Source organism: Argentina silus (genome assembly GCF_951799395.1).
Source record: "Argentina silus genome assembly, chromosome: 1".
In the NCBI taxonomy this organism is placed as follows: domain Eukaryota; kingdom Metazoa; phylum Chordata; class Actinopteri; order Argentiniformes; family Argentinidae; genus Argentina; species Argentina silus.
In genome coordinates this window covers 7,409,974-7,430,240 of record NC_139655.1, presented here as the reverse complement: position 1 = coordinate 7,430,240, position 20,267 = coordinate 7,409,974, and the positions used below count along the sequence as shown (strand labels likewise).

The following is a 20,267-nucleotide window of genomic DNA, read 5'->3' as shown; positions in this document are numbered from 1 at the left end:
CTTGCCCAATCAATGTGATGGCATTATCCAGCCAGATGAAAAGCACCCTTCCCGACATCGCTTTTTACATCGCCCCACTGTTGCCATGGTGATTAATTTCACGTCGTGTGTATTTCCTCTGAAGTCCAAAGGTGGGCTCAGTCAAAAGAGAGGAAACCAGCACCTGGATGTTTAATCGATTTTTTAAATCAATCTTTCAAAGCATAAGGTACGAGACTTTAACAAAAATAATGTCTGTATATTTTTTTTAATGTTTTGAACGGTTTGCAGAGATATATTGTTTACAATTTACTTTATTGACCTGCTTACATTTGTAATTACTTACAGTGAGGTCACAATTCTATCGCAGCAACTAATTCTATTCCATTTACCTCTTTTTGGCCCTATTTACAGCCGTGCAGGGCAACAGCATACTGTATAGAGAACACAGTCACTACTAAGTACACAGTAACTCAAAGGGTTGATTCAGTTATATGGCTTTCCTCTGTGGTACTTTAACAGGGTGGAATGAGAGAGATTTGTCAGCAATCATTTGATTTGTTCAATAGAAACATGTCTTCTCCATTTCCAGGCCGTATGCAGAGAACTTACCTGTAGCAAAATATATGGTTGAAACTGTGTGTGTGCGTGTTCGCGTGCCTGCATGCCTTAGTGAATGCAGCTTCACAATGTGAATATTTTGACCTTCACAATTTATAATGCAGCCATGTACAGTATCACCTAAGGTAAAAATACTATGCTTCATGCTGTCAATCACAACCCTGTAGCTCCATTTTCTGACCTTGCAGTGCAGGTCTGTGCATCAGTCCTGTCCAATGACTGTCAAACCAGACAGCCCAAGCGATGCAGTATGTCTTATCCCAGTCTAGAACACCATGACATATAACTATTCTGAAATCCACAGTCACATCTCTATCTGTATTAAAGCTGTCCGTGTGTAAAACTGCATGGTATCTCTTTATACATTTGTATGCTTTTCTTATTGTTGTTCCCGACCAGAACAGTAAACACCAGGTCCATTTACAATGGCAGCTTCTGTAAAATGCACACAATCTCCATCTGTGTCATTAAATATTGTCATTCTGAATGTGCTTTTTCCACAATGAGCATAGCTGTAACTCACAGACACGTTGGTCGATTGGCATTGTACAATCGAGAATCTGTCTGGAAACAAACAAAGGCAAGATTTTGTCTAGCCTGCCTATAACATTGGCCCCAATCGCCCCCTCTTTAACTTTCCTGAACCTTTCTGCTTTACTCCCTAGCCACTCTGACTCACACTTGCAGCCTTGAACCTTTGTATATTAGAAGTATTCAGATTCCATCACCATTCTCTATAAGCTGTTTATGATCACAGAGGCATTTTGAAAGGATGTGCCAGTGGTGCCTGGGGGGGGGGGGGTTGAAGAAGACAGAGAGGGAGAAGAGAGAGAGGTGCAGGGTCTATTGATCAAGAGGTTTAATTAGCCAGTGTGGAGATCATTGGCAGAGTGGTACAGCGATGCGAGGCATAGCGATCTGGGCTAGGTCTACTCTGAATCACCGCCACCCCCCCATCACTGCATCAGTCTCCCCTATCAGAGTCTGTGGCAGAGGGGTCGATGTGGAGATGACAAGAGTGACTGGTTGAGGATTGAATTGCCAATTCCTGTTCACCGGCAGTACCAGAGCTGAACTTGAGCAGGTGAGGAATGGGAATTGACCTGTGTGAAATCATGCAGGGTAAGAGTGAAGGGGAGATATATTGGGGATGACATGAACCCCTGATTATAGAACAATGGGGGGAGGAGGTGATGAAGGAGAGGTGATGGGTGATGTGGGGTGGGGGTGGGGGTGGGACAGCGAGGTCAGTTCACTTACCCATGCGTCCCATCATGGGTGGCCTTGGTGGGGTAGGAGGGACGTCCATACCCTCGATGGCTCCATACAGGGTCTGGGAGATCCTGCGCTCATCGTCCAGTAGGGTAGCCAGGGACTGCTCCTGCACCGGGGGGCTTCCTGGGGCCTCCTGCAGGAAAGGAGAAGAAAGAGGTTTACATATGCAGTCAGTGGTCTCAACACAAATGCAATCAATAAGGTTCAGTCTGTAAATCCTCGCCTGACCATTTAACACAGTATTTTTCCTCCACTCCACCTCATGGGTTAGTAATACTAGTACTTTTGCTCTCTCAAAACTTGCCAGTTTGACAGAGCGGTTCTAGGTGGGATACCTGTAATGACCACTGTGAGCCTCGGAGCCGGCCTAATCCGCTATCTGCTGTTGTGGAACATGAGGCTAGAGCTGCGCTAACAACACTGTTCTGAGTTGGATAAAGCACCATGGATTTCCCATAGACAGCTGCCTTAGAATGAGCTACAGTAAATGGACCAGTGACATTTGCTTCGGGTCGATGTATCGGACCAGTGATTATAGAGAAAACTGGCCACTCAATGTAAAAATCACTTTTAACATCACACCATCACTGAGTGGCAATGAAGAAAGGCTATTATTGAGCTTTAGCTAGAGACTAATGGAGTAGCTATTGTTTCCAGCCTTCAATAGCACTATCTTGGTGAACTATGGTGCAATACTGACAGTTCTGCCTATTCTGTAAATGTTTTCTGAGAGAGAGCTTGTGGCCTCGAGAGGAAAAGAGAACCTTCCAACAAAAAAAGAGAAAAAGAAAAGAAAAGAAGGACAACATTATTTGGCAGTCACCTGTGAGGGAACCACGTGGTTGGTTAGAGAGAACAGAGCCTGGTTTCCCACAATGCCTCATCAGTCAAAGGGGCAGCCAGGGGGATTGAGGGGGAGTACTCCCTTGATCAGACCTAGTATAGAGGATAGTACACTACACTACATTACAATAAAGTACCCTGCGCCTGCTTTGAACCACGAGCCCAAAGACTGATTTCTCATGACACAAGCCTGGCCACCGGCCAACAGCAACAGCAATGGGAAGGAAAACAGAAAATAACAAGAGAGGAGGAGAGGGGAGAGTCTTTAGGAAAACATACTGTAGAAGAAGTTACATTTTTTTTGTGGAGGAGAGATCCCTGCCTCGGACCGGTGTCATAGAGTAAGCAGCCTGCTGGGATTGCACGCCCGGGACGGCGATGTCAGGGGAGAGACTTATCGTCTGTTTAATATAAATGAGAGGTTTAATGAAGTTGGGAGCGGAGGACTTTATCTACGCAGGGGTTTGATAAGAGCGAGGGAGGGATTGGCGTGCGAGGGGGGGGGGGTCAAAGCAATTACAATCAAAGCCACAGCTACGTTCAGCCTTATAATGAACCCAGGTCCAGGATGAATTGGGCTCAATAAGGTTTCAATTGTAAAACGTGGATTTATTTTATTGGCTTTTCTCTCTGTTTTTTTTTTTTTTTTTAATCTGGTGAGAGCAGGCAGGTTTAAAAAAAGCCACAAAAAAAACGACCTGTCGCACGCTGAAAAAAGGATGGCGTTTCAGGGAAATAAAAAAACAAACATATGAACTAATGTCAACATATAAATAAAAAAAGGTTTAGGTTGTGAACTGATATGAAGAGACTATACTGTGTGTGTGTGTGTGTGTGTGTGTGTGTGTGTGTGTGTGTCTGTGAGAGAGAGAGAAAGAGAGAGAGAGAGAGGGAGAGAGAATATGTGTATATGTCAGTGTGCATTTCAGTGTTATTACTACCAGGACTCTTCATCTCATCATCTTTTAATCTTTCCTAATCTACTCATTTTCACACAGGATTATCCTGCTGAGTGAAGGCCCAGTGATTCATCCAAAGCCGAGTCAGGAGTTCCTGCAGTTCCCACCAGATGCCACAAGCCCTGCGTGTATCAGCTATTCCACGACCTTGGCGACTCTGAGACTGAGAGAGGAAAGTTTCACCTTGATGAAGGCAGTGCCGTGTGCTAGTCCAAAGCCAATGCCTGTGTGTGTATGCTCTCTGGGCATTACGTTGCCTCCCTGGCCTGTTGATGGGGCAATAATCCAACCACCTTTCCCATAATGCCCTAATTACATTCCTTAAGCTGCAGCATCCTGCCCGCGGCTGGGCCCACAGTCTCCACTGGCAACTGTACCTCTGTCCCATTAGCTCCCCTCATCCGCCTGGAGCTTTATCCTCCCTGGCGCTCCGTCTCTCCATCTCTCTCTCCTCTGTATTCAACACCAACACCTGGGTTTGCAGGGGGTGAATACCTTACCACAGGATTGCAAATCCTTCTATCTGTACTGGCGGGCTTCAAAGCCAGTGGATTAGAATCACTGACTTCCCTCGAAGCATCTTATTGTGCAATGCTGTTAAGTGTAAGTGAAATGTATGCAACTTGAAAAGTTGAAAAGTTATATACCAAAATATTACATAGAATGTGTGTGTGTGTGTGGGTATGTGTGTGTGTTTATATTATATATATACATAAAGATCACAGTGCACATTTTGAACTCCTATACTTATATGCAACATTACTTGCAATCCACTGTTGCACTCAAGCCCGCCACTAAACCACCTGATTCAATGAATCATTCCCTCAATTGAACCGATTGAGTTTCCTTCATTGGTCCTAAATGGGTTAGTCTAGAGAACCAGCTGGGGGTTTAAAGGCTGGGCAGGAAGTGCTCCTGTACTCCTGTACCACTACTTTTCCATTTATCCATTTATGTCCGGTTCATTTACAAACTACATCTCCCATCATGCAGCACTCCCACTCCCTCTCTCAAATCCTCTCATGAATTACTCCCATCTACCATGACATCAACTAAACTGTAGTCTCCCCATGTCACGATCGAATGGGGCCTCAATCACTTGCCATTACAGCGTTCAGAGAGATGACACCACAAATCTCTCCCTCTCTTTTCTTTTGTGGAGTGCATCTAAGTGTAGCTGGTAAGAGCAGCCCTGGGTCCCCCATCCAGAGCGGTCAGCTCAATACTAATAAAACCATAATTTACTAGGCCAGGCTGATTGATAGCTCTCTCAAGGCCCTATCGACCAGTCCTCTCCTCGTCTGCGGGACATCTTTTGTTCGCCAAGCCACTTCCTTCCCCTTGTCAACTCGCATAAATGTCCCATGCTGAATTACAATCCACTATTGGTATGCAAAATGGACAGTTTGTGTCCTCTTATGTAAGGACTATTTTTCCTGTGTGTTTGCCCCCCTCTGTGTAAGTCAGAATGTATTCTATCCTCTATAATGCACAGCACTAAGGTGGCAGAGGGCTGAATGGGGTTTTTGATGCCCCTCCCCTACCCGCCCCACCCTCCTGTACCTCATCAATAATGCAGTGAGATCACTATTCCTCCATTACCCAATCATGGCCCTCTCTGTTCCCAGGGGACCTGGCTGCTCTTGACCAGTCACTGAGGCTCCTCAAAGTCTTCAAAGGCAGCGGAAGAGACCTTGATGTTCAACAAATTTGTGTTCTCATCTTGTATTGCAAACCTCAGCACTGTTCAATGGCAGGGCATGCATGCTGTGCCAATGTTTTGTACAGGGAATATATATTAAGTATGGCCGAACACAATATGGCCTTGCATTTAATAAGTGTAGTGAGTTCAATGTTGGCTGGTACAGAGAGAATGGGGTATAATGATTATCTACAATGCTTCTCCCAGGTAGTTGAACACATGCACAGATGGGGATTGACCCGCTGAGGTAAGACCATCAGGCCAGGTCCTCTTTAAGGGTGGAGGAGGCCCAAAAAAGCTCAACATCAAGTTTCACTACAGCACGGCTGATTGCTATCAGAAAGCAGTCAGGGACAGACTCCTCAATACACTCACTTGCCTTTGTAGCGACTTTCTGAAAAGGATTTCCCCAGGGTTTCCGAACTACGAATATGGTCTCAGCGAGGTTAGCTTTAGTGTAATTCAACTCATTCCCTTATAATTGGTCATTTAGTTAAATACATTTGATGGAGAGTGAGTCATGCAAAGTGCTCCCGGCCTGTTTGAGGCGTAATTGAATAGGGTTTCAGCAAAATAGGGTACGCAAGGGTGCATATCCCATTGTGAGGCATAGAACCGAGTCGACTGAAAGAGAACTACGTGTTTGCGATTACAATAAAAGCATGAACATGTTTGTCTAGTAGAGTTTATAGCCACTACTAAACCTTGTTTGAAACCTTGTTTCTCTGAGGACATTTTGACAATTCATTTAAACCATGCTAACGTATGGACGTTGGAATCCTGTCTATTGAAGACGGCGCTGATGACTGTTAGCCTGTGCTGCGGTAGCAAAGTAGATAACAGATAATCAATCTTTCACTACTGGCCTATGAGGACCACTCAGAGGAAGATGATATTTCACCGAAACATGAAACTAGGCTGAACCATCACTTTAAAGTGGTCAAGAGGGGGAAACATTTTACATGAAAGTCTTGGGTTGATGCCTGGAGGGAGTTTTACTGTACTCTGCTGAGACACGCAGAAAGAAAGTAAAATGTTGGAAATATCTTTATTTCAATAAATTAAATCAAACACTTGGGGAGGGATAGTGAACCAAGGGACAGCAGTGATCAGAGTAGCATCCTCAGGCTGTATGTCACACACCACCTCATGAATATAAATGAGCATATCCATACCATACTGTATGTGAAATACTGCATATTATAAATAGTATCATGTAAAAGTTAAACTAACAATAAGGGCAAGTAATAAAAAAAAAAAAATCTGTCTTCCTCAACAGACATGGAGAAAGTCTGGCTTGGAAAGTAGCTGGGTGAAGCAAAGCACACACGCACACACACACACACACACACACACACACACACACACACACACTCATTGCAGCTACACAAGTTTGGCACTAATTTCTGAAATAAGTGGGTCATTTTATAAATTCGGGAGGGAAAACATATTTTATTAAGAATTAGACCATTCTTCACCCAAAAGCAGCAGGACAAGATCCTTCCAAATGAGATCATGGACAAAAGATTACAACAAAACCTGAATTAAAACTGTTTGTGTGTGCGCGCGCCTTTGCTTAAGCACAACAAGTCCTTATAGGGAGAAAGAAACAGATCTCCATTTAAAAAAAAACAACAACAACTGTCATTTAAAGTTTTCAACTGACTCCTCAGCCCTCTGTCTCTAAAACACACCACACCAAACAGGCACACACACACTGACACAATTGCACATGCACATGCACACACACACACACACACACACACACACACACACACACATACCCACACACACACACACACACACACACACACACACACACACACACACACACACACACACACACACACACACACACACACACACACAAATACACACTCTCCTGTTGTTGTGCCACTGCCAGTCCCAGACTTCAGCGATTTCCCGTCAAATTATCTTGGAGGCAGCGGAAAATTACTCTCACAAGTTGACATGCAGTACATACTTTTACACAAGTATTAACTTGAGGGGAACAACAACATGTGCGGTTCTCAGAGTCACACGCTGACAAAAGCTGACTTTAGTTTTCTCCCCAGTGCTGATAAGCGTAGTAAAAGGAACAAACACAGCACTGTGTATTTATTTACAATTCAAAGCTAAATGCATACCTTCGTTTTGAGCCTCCTTAAAGGGTTGGTTCAGGATTTTTTTAATTTTAAGTTGTAGTCAGATGGTTCCTTACCTTGAAAGTAGTCTATGGGCAATGAGAAACTTTAATCCACGTTTTAGAGTTGTTTAGCCACTACTAACTTCATCTAACTTTAGCCAGCACTAACACAAATACAATGTGAGTGATGCAATACATGTCAACATTTGTGGCCACAATCACCTCCTCTCTGACATGATTTGAAGTTACTTTGAGGTGATTTGGCCACAAATGAGCCCCCATCACTCCCATTGTATTTTTGTCAGCGGATAACAGTTTCTCCTGGCCATAGACTTCTTTCAAGGTAAAGAACAATCTGACATCATAGGCTGAAAAATCATCAACCAACCCTTTAATAAAGAACTGTTTAATAAGATAGATTTGATTGTTCGGTTGTCATAGTTTGCTAATAACAAGATAAATTATAAGATAACACATTCTTCCATGTCAGACAAACAAGTGTTGACAGTATCACACAATTATTGAACCACCCTAACCTTTACCCTAACCCTAACCCTAACCTTTACCCTAACCCTAACCTTTACCCTAACCCTAACCCTAACCCTAACCTTTACCCTAACCCTAACCCTAACCTTTACCCTAACCCTGTGGATGTGAAACATTGATAACATCTTCAGTCAATTAAGTCTGTTTTTATTTGGTTACATGACAAAGAGTTGTTTGAAAGGGTGAAATGAAGTACCAAAGAAATATGAAAAAATATGAGTACATTTTAGGGGACTGATAAAAATTAATTGAATTGAAATGACTTTGCAAGAATGTAATTGCTTGAACACATGTGACAATATATTAATAGAATGCATATAGCTGGATAAATTACAAAGTCTCTGAAGCATTGATTAAATTATAATGCTTCAAACATAAATTGCAGTGACCAATCATATGACTGCACTATCTGGGTCAAAACTATACTTTCTCAGACATGTGCCTCAGTGGAAACCAAGAAATGGCAGAAATCATTATTCTAGAACATTCTGATATCATGATGTTATGTACTGTCCATCCATACAATGTCTCAAAACATCTAGTTCAGGGATGTAGGTACAGTATGCATCCCCTCTTACAACTATACCCTTGTCTGCAAGGCCCAAGGCCACATAGACTAGCCCTTCATTATAAGCTTGTCCTAAACCAAGGGTTTGTAGTCTAGCCACTCTAACTAAGACATTGCATCCATGGGGGCTGACAATACCTACTCAACCTCTGTACTCATAATTCAGAGGGAATGTATTGCTACAGTACCATGACCTCACATCATGTAGGACGTAGGGATTTTGAGGTGGGGGATTGTTCTGTTGGCCTTGAACATAACGTGTGTGTGTGTGTGTGTGTGTGTGTGTGTGTGTGTGTGTGTGCGTGCGTGCGTGCGTGCGTGCGTGCGTGCGTGCGTGCGTGCGTGCGTGCGTGCGTGCGTGCGTGCGTGCGTACATCCAAGGCCAAATACAAAACAATGCTTCTTTGTACTGTCTGTCTAATGACAAGGGCCAAGACACTATTCTCAGAATACCAACACAATGCAGAATCCACGACAAGTCTCTCTATGGAACTGGGTGGCCAGGATACAATACATCCACTAAACTCCCCTCTCAAATGCATTAGTGCACACTGCTTGGCTTTTCTCCTCACAGACAATGATGGATCTTATTCATTTTAATGTTGCCCTGCCGTGCTCACTCCCACTTTGCTTTGTGACAGTGGCAACCGGCTGCTCATGACATATCAGGCTGCCTGGCGAGAGCGGGATGGAAGTCGCCGTGAGGCAAATTCCTCTTTTGGGGGGTGGGGGTATTATTGTTTTATTTGGTCTCCTTTTTCATTGGTATTGGTGCACCCCCCCTCCTCCTCTCTCTCTCTCTCTCTCTCTCTCTCTCTCTCTCTCTGTGTGTAAGATGTCTGCCACCCCTCTGGGCTACTGCACCCCTGTGTCTGGGATAAAGGGGAGAATGACAGTGACTGGGTGGACTGATAGGAGTGACCTTGGGTCTGAGCACTCCCAGGAGGGACAGGTGTCCTATCTTACAGAGAGGAGCAGGGGGGTGAAGGGCAAAGCAGGTTCCAGGGTCCCAACATGGGGTCCACACTGACACCGCCACAGGACAGAGGTACCAATCAGCCCCACACCACCACTAATCAAATCTGATCCAAAACCAGTGGCTGCAGGGGGCTAGGGGGGATTCCTATGTGTTTCCATGTTATCACAAATCTGTGAGTATGACATGCTCTCACACACACACATGCACACACTTGTTCATACAGTACACACACACACACACACACACACACACACACACACACACACACACACACACACACACACACACACACCCACACACACACACACACACACACACACACACACACTGGGTATAAACCGAATACAACTAGCATTTGAGAATAACTCCATTGGTTAAATGAGGAACATCAATAGACCTGGAGTTGAGTGATGGGACTTGATATTTCAGAAAGACAGCTGCTACTGTATCACACTATATCTGGAGAGGACATTCCATCTGCTGAAATGCTTGTGATCCTCTCACCTCTGCTATTACCAGATAACAACTCTGGACCCAGTCACTTTCACACTCTTTTCAATCAAGCCTCCCTATCTGCTCATTGTGGTGGTCTCTGTCTGCCTATCATCACACACTGAAGTGGCTCTCATGATATCACAGCTCAGCACACTGTCAGCTCACATATGTCTGATCAGGAAAAGCATGGAAATATCACATATCAAATGGGATGGTTTGAAGATTTCTGAGGTGGTACTAGGCTCCTAATGGTCTCCTTCCAGCTATCTCAAAGAACCAAACCAGCAAAGGATAGACTGACGCCCATGGCAAGGTAAAAGTAATAAAGCTCTCTTTTATCATTCAAAGCAGCAGAGTACTCCATCCCTCTGCCTCTCTCCATCTCTCCCACTTGACTACAGCCATGGTCTCAAGGATGGCAAGGATTGAAGTGGGGAAAGAGATCAACGCCTCAAGTCAGAATACTTAAATCAAGCTACAGAATGAAGTCCAGCCAATTAAACCAACCATCTCATTATATCACCAATTAGTCTCTAGCACATTAGCATATTCACCAATCCTCTGTTACCTCATTGCACTTGCTGACCCTCCTGGCGACAATGAGCTGTATCGTCCCTCGCTTGTTGCCCTCTGTGGACATGGATTTGCGCAGCGTTTCCATGGCCTCCTGGTTGGTATTCCCTAGCAACGACTCGCCGTTGACAGCAATCAGCTGGTCGTTGACCCACAGTCGGCCATCCTGAGAGCAACACAGAGAGATACGAACCGTTGCAATGATGAATGGTATCTTTACCATACATAAGGAGATAACAGTCATGTATTGGGTATTTGAGAGTTATAGCAAAAAGATGTCTCTTGGAATCATGGCCTATAACGGCTATACCATATAGATATCATACGTAACTAGAGAGGTAAACATTTAATTTCACCCCCTCCAAAAAAAAAAAAAAAACTATTATAAATTATATTTGTGTTTGTTTTTGAAGCCACAGAAAACAACGGCAGAAGGAATAATGAACCAATCAGTGAGGAGCTCCTTGCCTTGCAGGCCGCCCCTCCGTTAATGATGGACTTGACGAAGATACCCAGGTCAGCATGGTTCTCCTTAGATCGGTTCCCCTTGACACTGACCCCCAGACCGGCAGAGCCTGAGTCATTCAGAGGGATCTCAAAGGTCAGGAACTCCCTGGTACCGTCTGGGGTCAACACCAAGTCATCCTCCTCTGTCTTCTAAAAGGATACAGGGATACAGCATATACAGACAGAGAACAAGATGAGAGAGAGGAGGACAAAGGGATGGAACAAGACAAGTAAAACAGAAGAGAGAGAGGAGAGCTGAGCATGTCACATATCACTGTGCTGTCATTGTCACTTTCCCTCACTGTCTGCCAGACCGCTGCTAATTTATGTTCACAGTCTGTAAGCTGACTGTGTGAGAAGCAGGGACAGGATAAACTTTGAAAACACCGGGTAGCGATGTTATGCTCAAACAACAGTGTTTCTCTTTGTTGTCTAAACAATGCATCTTTGAAAGATGATTTGTGACACATGTTTGAACCCCCACCAGTCAAGGCTCCTGGTTTTCTGTGGATTCTTTGTTGGAGACCATTTGTAGACAGAAGAGGTTCAAATTAGTGTTTGTCTCAAGGTTGCACACATTACTTGGGTGTGAAACCTGATTAAATCCCCTGAGACTGGAACACATTCCATCAAACGGATGTCAAAATTCCAATCTATTGGGTTGAGAAAAGGATGGGTATACTGTCGACATCACAAAGGCTTTGCTATTTGCTTTATTTCTTTTCAGATTAGTAAAGACAAGAAGAGAGGTGGGAGAAAACACCAGCAACATACAAAAGGCCAGTAATGTTATTTCTGTGTGCAGGATAGAATATGCTTCTTTGTGAGGGACAGGAGAGCATGGTCTGAATAAGAAAATGATTTCACTGGACCTCTCATGCATTCTAATCACTAATGCTTACTTATGAATCTGCAGCCACTGTCATTGTTCTTTTGATGAAGGAAAAAAAATACAATAACAACAACATTCAAACCAATGCAATAGTGTCGATATTTTGGACGAATGTCCAGCAATGATCATGTGATGCGGCAGGTTGTGTGTGCCAAGGTTGTGACAGATTGCCATGGCAGCCATATTAAGGGAACTAATACAGTCAGCAGGAGCAATCAACGACTGGAAGACCTCTATAACACTGATGATGAGAGTACCACACACACACACACACACACACACACACACACACACACACACACACACACACACACACACACACACACACACACACACACACAGCCAGGTGTCTGCCCTTCACAACTGCTGAGTGAGAGAGAAGGTTTTTCAGGGGCTGAGGAGTTATTAGGATGCAGTGGTGCGTTCAGGGGAGCCTTTTTTCAGCACCTCAGACTGAGCCCCTATTCCCCAGCCGTTCTCCCTGCTCCTCACAATACCTCTCTCTCTACACCACCAGGCCTTCACCATCACTGGGCCCTCAGTAAATACACACTGGAATCTCTCTAATCACACTGCATTTCAACAGATCTCCCACCTTTACATACAAAGGAGGCTCACACCAGAGAAATAACCATTCATACAGTAGGCCTATCCTACAGTCAGGTGACAGGAAGGGGGCACAGATATAGGGACCACACAACCAAGAGAAATGCATTATTTGTCACTGACTAACGTTCCTCAGGTGCTAATACAATGTGCCACTATTGTGTGATCTCATAGTCTGGTTCAAGCACATTCAATGCAATCAAGTGCCAATGTGCCCATGGTAACAAACAAAAAAGAAAAAGAAAACAGTGCTTCCAAAACACCCCAAATAACTTTCAGATAAATTGCCATGTGTGTCACCGGGAGATACATCTTTATTATTAATGAAGACTTTTTTATTAAAAAATGCTAAATATGAGTTACTATGTCTGGAGAAGCTTTTAGCACAGCTGTGATATATTGGATGCACAAATTCAGTTGGTCATAATTGGCCAGAACCACTTTTTGTGTCCTCTGCAAAATGACAATAAAATAATCAAACTCTCAAGTTGTGTGTTTTGCGAAGGCTAAGGGAGTGAATTAGAGAGAATGGCATCATTTCCAGGACACAGGAGCAAGTGCTGCTGGCCAACTGAGTCTGTCAAACTAGTCTGTCAAACTAGCCCAGCTAGATCAACTTGGCTAAGGCACTAGATTGAACTAGATGGAGCGATGGGAGAATGTGCTCGCAATTTCATTGGATACTAGATTCCAAGAACTTTCCCCCACATGCCAGTAGACTGGTTGCTTGTTGTCTATGTGCGGGGGGTTTTTTCTGACAGGGTAGGAATATTTTGCAGAGAGTTGTTGCCTATGCTAGCTTGCAACGTTGAAGAAAAAGGAAGAAAACCTGAAGGAAAAAAAAACCGAAATGTTTTTTTTGGAGCTCCTCCCAAGCAAGGTATTTGATTGGTCTAACATGTCGCGAGGCGTCACTCATTTCAAACGTGTTTCCACCCCGTTGTAGCGTTCTAAACTACCAACGCCTGGTCTCAACAAGGTTCCTCTAACAAAAATCAATCAAAACTGAGAACTGAAGAATCAGGAGTGAGACACAATATCATTTGTATTATTTAACAACTGGAACATAAGATGGATTAAACCTGTTCTCATCATGCTACAGTAGGCCTATGTTGGTGAGACTCATTGATCAGCACTGTAATGTGTGAAAACTACAGAACATCACTAATTACTATTGTATGGCAACAACAGACAGACTGACACACTGTTCAGGTCCTGTATTGTCTGTACCCAGCAGCACCCTCTCCTATGCATCAGTAATAGTCATGTCCCTCTGCACCTGCCTTGCACTGGAGCTAATCCATCGCATAGGAGAACAACCTGCCACCCTCTCCATAGGATTCACCAGGTCACGGGCCATTATGTGCTCAAGTCCTTTATTAATTAATAGTCTGGCTGGGTGGCACACATTAATTAAGGCCTATTGTCCTGACGGGGAGGTTGGTTTATATTGTCTGAGGAGAGACAAAGGGAGAGAACACAGGAGGGAGTGGAGAGGAAACCCACAGCAGCCCAGCGGGGCCATGCATACAAAGTGTGACTTCGTGTTTCTACCTCACTGCTCGTCACCTGCTAATGTGGTGAGTAAAAGTGTTTGTGTGTGTGAGTGTGTGGTGTGTGTGTGTGTGGTGTGTGTGTGTGAGCGTGTGTGTGTGAGCGTGTGGTGTGTGTGTGTGTGCGTGCGTGCATGCATGTCTGTGTGATGTAGGAGAGCAGGAGAGAGACCATAAAAGAAAGAGTGGGAATAAAGAGAAAAAGGAAATAACTGTAATCACCTTCCCCCTTTCACATACCTCACACTTTTCTGCACATCGCTGCCTGAAACAATTAGCAGCATTGGGAACATTTTCTCACACATGCCTGAATTTAGTGACATAAAGGTCATTGAAAATGAATTTAAAAGCCTAAAAGAAATCATTCAAGGATGTAATTGCAAAGGGGGCCCGTGCATGATAAATATTGTAACACAAATTTCTTTTTGCACCGTTTCTTCCCCTGACTCCTGATAAAAGCAGAATATTAAACACATCGACGGCTATTGTGGATCAGGCCTTTTCAGGTTCAATTAGGACCAGAGAGAGACTGTGATGGCTGGGCTATAGCCTACTACTACACACTCATCCCTACAGGGTGTTAGCCTACTACTACACACTCAACCCTACAGGGTGTTAGCCTACTACTACACACTCATCCCTACAGGGTGTTAGCCTACTACTACACACTCATCCCTACAGGGTGTTAGCCTACTACTACACACTCATCCCTACAGAATTTGTTGCCAACACTGTGCCTAGTAGAATGGACTTAGTCACCTAATGTAATGAGAGCCTGGGCAGCTAGAGCCCCAGAGGTAGTCCACCCGGGGAAGACAGACTTGGCCAGGTTTGGCAGTAAACCTGCCTGACCTATGAGTATTATCCCACAGGCTTAACATAAAGCTTGTTGAGTGAATAAAGCCTGTTTTAATTGAGAGGGGATCAGGAGGCTAAAGTGGTGTAAGCTCAATCAACGTGTCTGTCTGTGTAGTTATACAACCAACTGCACACAACTGTAACAACAACGTCATTCACTCATTAAAGGACGGATACTGGATAGTTCATGGGTTCTGCAGTAATTCACTCATTGTGGCCCATTATTTCCTAAAGATTACTTCATAATCAAGCCCACATTAAACAGCTGTGCATTCACAAAGCACAGTGTGCCTGCCTCAACCCAAAGCCGAGTAAAACAATGGTTGGTATGTCCGACTTCACACCTCTGCTGGGTCTGTGTGGGGAGACATGCTGTGGATACCCTTCGGTAGAGTAAGTGTGTCACTATAAGTGGTCTAAACTACCTTGTTCATCAGCAGTGTACAACACCACTGTGCACCCCTCTGCATTCACCGCAAGCATAATTACGGTAGCAGCTGCCGAAAAGTAGTAAATTAAAACAGGTGGCGCCTCCGAAACGGTTTGAAAGTCGTTAACGGGGTGGCATTGTCTTCTGCTACACTCGCATTAGATTTAATTACGTGAGTGTGTGGCACTGCACTCAAATCGTCATGGTGATTGCAAGACCTGGCATAAAAGCCCAGTATACAACACGGAAACAACAAACATGAAAAAGGACTTGCGTATAAAGAATGACACCAAAAATAAAGGTGAAGCCATTCTGTTCAGCCTCAAGCAGAGAATTGAACTTAAATCTCCCGGGCCATTCAAAGAGAGTACCCCATTTTCTCAGCAGGGGAGACAAGCTTAGTCTGCCACACTAAAACACCAGAGTGGATCCATGGTGCCCCCACCTCTCAGGTCAGGCATAGTAACAGTGTGGATTGAGGGGCAGTTGAGGAAGCATTATCAAAATCCCTCCCATGTCCCTCCTTTACCGCCATGGTTACTGTGAGAGAGAGCACCACTCTACTAGGCTGAACAAGGTCAACACTACTGACAATAGACTAACAATGGAGAGTAATGGCTACACTTATGACCAAATAGTAGGTTGCCAGAACCAACACTGTTCTGCACCATTTCCTTCAAATGCTTTTCCTTTCCTGTATCTTGACTAGACTTTTACCTTTTAAGTTCAAAGTCATGCACAGAACTCAGGCCAGAGGCTGTCTATTTTAGGATGTTTGTAACATGAGACCAATTCTCAACATGATTAGGAAAAATTATACTTTTGCAGCTGGTCTTTTTTAAGAGAGGTTAGTTCATGCAGGAACTCTGTGAATGTGTTATTGTATTCACTGTTAAAAAGGGAGGCAGATGCATAAGTGAACACCTTGAATGACCATCTCACATGTAGAGAAAAGTACAAGACTCAATCTTTAGCACCAAGGAAAGGCTTTCGGTTTCGGTATGCTCCCTCAGTATAAATAAACTATCTAGAGAAAAGAAACAAAGAACAGCGTTTTTGGCACTTTGTTAGCAAAAGTTGCAACACATTACCTCATCCTCGCGGTGAGGTAAAAGCATAATTCTTGGAGACATCTAATTATATTAAAAATGAAGCTGACACTTCTCTGGCCTGCTGAACACACTTCCCTGTTAAATACATTGTTTATCACAATCACAAAGTAACGTCCAGGGTAATATGAGCTAATACCTTTTGGCACTAAAAATCACTTGCAAAAGCGCTGTGACTGTCTCTCTCCTGTGATAGGGGAGGGGGAGAAGGCAGAGGATAGCGTGAGCTAAGAGGTGCCTTGGGATAGGTGGAAGATGATGGTGGGTGATGATGATGTAGTGAAGGAAGGCTATAAGAGCAAGATATCGGAGGACTGAGCCACGGAGCCACACCCATTTGCCAAACACAACCATTATATACACCTGCCAATCAGCAAGGTTAGCCTGGATCACTTCCCTCATGGGACGTTGCTATGGGGACAGACAAGCTTACAGTTTCCAGACTGCACATCTCAGTGCAGTGGAACATGACACTCCAGCCTTAAACCCAATCCCCCCTATAACCCAACCCTGGGGTCCTAGGAGGGACACCACAACACACTGGCTGACAGCATCCGCACAAACACCTAACATACAGTACAGGAGCTCAGCTGAAACACATCATCTATCAACCAAATAAGGACAACAAAAATATATGTTCTCTCTATCGACTGTAGGTGGGGATTCTAGCAGCGGAGAAAATCAATTTAGCTGGAAAAATCTATTATTGCTTCACTTTAATTCAGTCTTTTCATGAGGTTACCCTCACACTATAGCTCTGGCACCACAACAAAAGCCAACTTTATACAGAGTGAGGAGTGATTGAGAAAAACAAGAGATATCATCTGCTGGGAATAATTGGGAGAGTGTTTGGAGGAATGCTATGTAGAGGCTCATTGGTGTGGTTTGGAAAGGAAAACAATGGTATGCTTGTTTGGATCTCAGGGAACAACTCAGTGATCTCAGGGAACAACCTTCATTTATATAAGCATTTGAAGAGACTTACATAAATAGTCTGAATCTCAAAGTGATTCTGATTGCAACAGTGATGGTTCAGCAGTAGGCTACGCACTATAAGTAAGTTAGTAAGTAGGCTACCAGTTGACAGGAAGAGAACATTGTGGGGGCCACTTTGATACAGAGAGATGGATGGCGAAGCTTGGCTTCAAGAGGCCATTAGTCTACTGTAATAGTAAGTGATTCTGTCACACATTTGTCTGCAGTATCCTTCTGTAAGAACCATAAATTCTAATGTCACATTAATCAGAGGCTGGAATGAATTGGCCAATTAACACTCTCAATGCTTGGCAGATATAGCTCCTAATGGATCAGTGACAACTGTGATATGATCATAAAGAGAGAGGTTTTAATGTACTGTTTAATTGCACTTGTGTGAGCTACAGTAGGAGCATCATGAGACTATTTGTTCTCCACACTCCATTGTCCCATACTAACTGGCTGTAAGCATGCATTAAAGGTCAATGAGCTGTGTGTTAGTAATAAATATGAGCACTGGTGTAATGCCACTGTCAGAATCTAGGGCTCTAATGAGCCAGTTAAACCCTAGCGTGGGTACTGGAGTGAATTTGAATTTTTATTAGGATCACCATTATCTGATGCCATAGAAGGATCTAACACAGAACTAAGACCACATAACTAGCAATTACATTTACATTAACACATTAAACATGGAGACATTAGACAATTAACATACGCAACAAGTAATACATTAAACATGCAGTGGGATTAGTATCCGTTAAATCATATTATCGATCGCATTAGATTCACATTATTTTATTGTTTTCTTGAAGGTGGATTTAGTTTTTGCCTGAGAAGTGTGATTCAGTGATGGATCTATATGTTACTGTAGATGTGAGGAGATTTGTCTTTGGTCTGGGGGGTATCAGACGTCCTGAACTAGCCTGTCTGGTTTGTGGTTGGTAGTATGTTTGTTGCTAGTATACAATAATTGGTCAGACAAAATACAGTGGTTTCTTGAAAAACATTACATTTCTCAAGAAAATCTAAAGATTGGACACTAATTTGTGTTCAACGGGAAGCCATGAGAGGTTACATAGTAATCTGTACTGTTCAGGCTGGTTTCTCGTGGTGGGGTGTCACAATGTCTGGGGCTCTCTTACCAAATCTCTGGGCCTCTGTGTCTGTAGGGGCTCTGTGTTCTAGAGAGAGGTGGAAATAAAACAGATCATAACACCACACATCGCTGGCTGTGGGGCTGCACTGTGGGGGACAAGGTCTGAAATGAATGAACAGGATGCTGAGAGACACTGGAGAACACAAATGACACAATCCTTTACTTATAGCAATAAAGTGGGCAACAAGCACTACCACTGTTGAGCAACAGCTTTGAGCAATCTCAACAGGTGAGACATTTGGAGTTGTGGTTGCATCATCAGGGCTACATCTTTTCAAGCATGCACAGTAGTAACTCATTTCTCTCTGTGGCCAAGCTGGGTACTGAGGCGTGACATTGACTTATTTATCAGAGGGAAGGAAGGTGAAATGCAATCTTCACTCACGGCCCCGTTCCGCGGGGAAGCGGGGACGACATGTCGCTCTTGGCTGTAAGCACACACAGTGGTGCACGCTGGGAGATAAATGTGCCGATAAATAACAGCCAATGGCATGCGCGGGGACTGTGGTTGGCCTCTGTGGTTGGCCTCTGTGTTTACATGTTGGAATTGCGTGTGTGTGCTCCACTGTTTTAATGTTCTGACGCCAGCCTGCTGCCGCTCCTGGTATTAGCGTGGCGTGTAATTGCGTCTGCGGATATGAATAATTCAAAAGGAGCGGGACCAGGGACTAGCCCCTGAGTACAGCGGCGGAGAGCAGAGGTAAGGTTTCATCAAGTGCAGGTTGTGTCTCCTAGGATTCCCCGTTGTTGTTATTTCCATGGCGATTGCTTTTCGTTGGTTGTCAGGAGATTCTTATCACATCGCACACTGTCACTTTTCCATTTTCTCTCTCTCTCTCTCTGTCTCTCTCTCTCTCTCTCTGTCTCTCTCTCTCTGTCTCTCTCTCTGAATCTTTCTCCCTCCTCTCCTCTCTTCATCTTCCTCCATCCATCATGTTTCAAACTTTCCTCTCAGTCAGTCTGTCTTTCTCGATAATAATTTTCTCTCTTCATATTTCTATCCTAAATAAAGGAAAGATTTTCTGGAGAAAATGGAAAAAACACACACCATCTTACAGAGTAATACAGCATAATTCAAAACAGGCATCAAGACATGAAAAGACTGCCATGTTCAAACTCCCTATTCCCTAGCTATGCAGAGCCTGCAGCCTTTGTCAACATATCTCAGGATAGTTCAAGCTGAGTCTGTCTTCACATCCGCCCCCACAGGCCACTGATGAGGCCCGTTGGGCCGGTGTGCCTGAAAGTTAACCTCCAGCCCACCAGGGGGCATGAACCCCCTGAGCTCCCATCACCTGTCATCAATATCCACATCACCATCACTGATCCACTCCCCTGAGCTCAATTCCTGGAACAGAGACCCACCAAGGGCCCAGCGTAGCATACTCATTGATCCAGCCTCTTCGACATTTTTAGAATTCAGTCAAGCTTCAGACTTAAGACTCTTCTTCTCAGTTTTTTTTCTCTGAGGGGCGAGGGGTTGGGCAGAGAC

At 44.0% G+C, this 20,267-nt stretch overlaps 1 protein-coding gene across 2 annotated transcripts in view; it reads right to left on the bottom strand.

Moving 5' to 3' along the window:
- Window positions 1-20,267, bottom strand: part of pard3aa (par-3 family cell polarity regulator alpha, a) — a 284,249-nt gene that overhangs the window by 114,872 nt on the left and 149,110 nt on the right. For both annotated transcript variants that reach the window (XM_083668312.1, XM_083668313.1), the window contains exons 12-14: window positions 11,155-11,343; window positions 10,682-10,852; window positions 1,861-2,008 (exon numbers count right to left, since the gene is read on the bottom strand). In XM_083668312.1, the coding sequence (XP_083524438.1) occupies window positions 1,861-2,008; window positions 10,682-10,852; window positions 11,155-11,343 (508 nt within the window). The remainder of the gene's footprint in view (window positions 1-1,860; window positions 2,009-10,681; window positions 10,853-11,154; window positions 11,344-20,267) is intronic.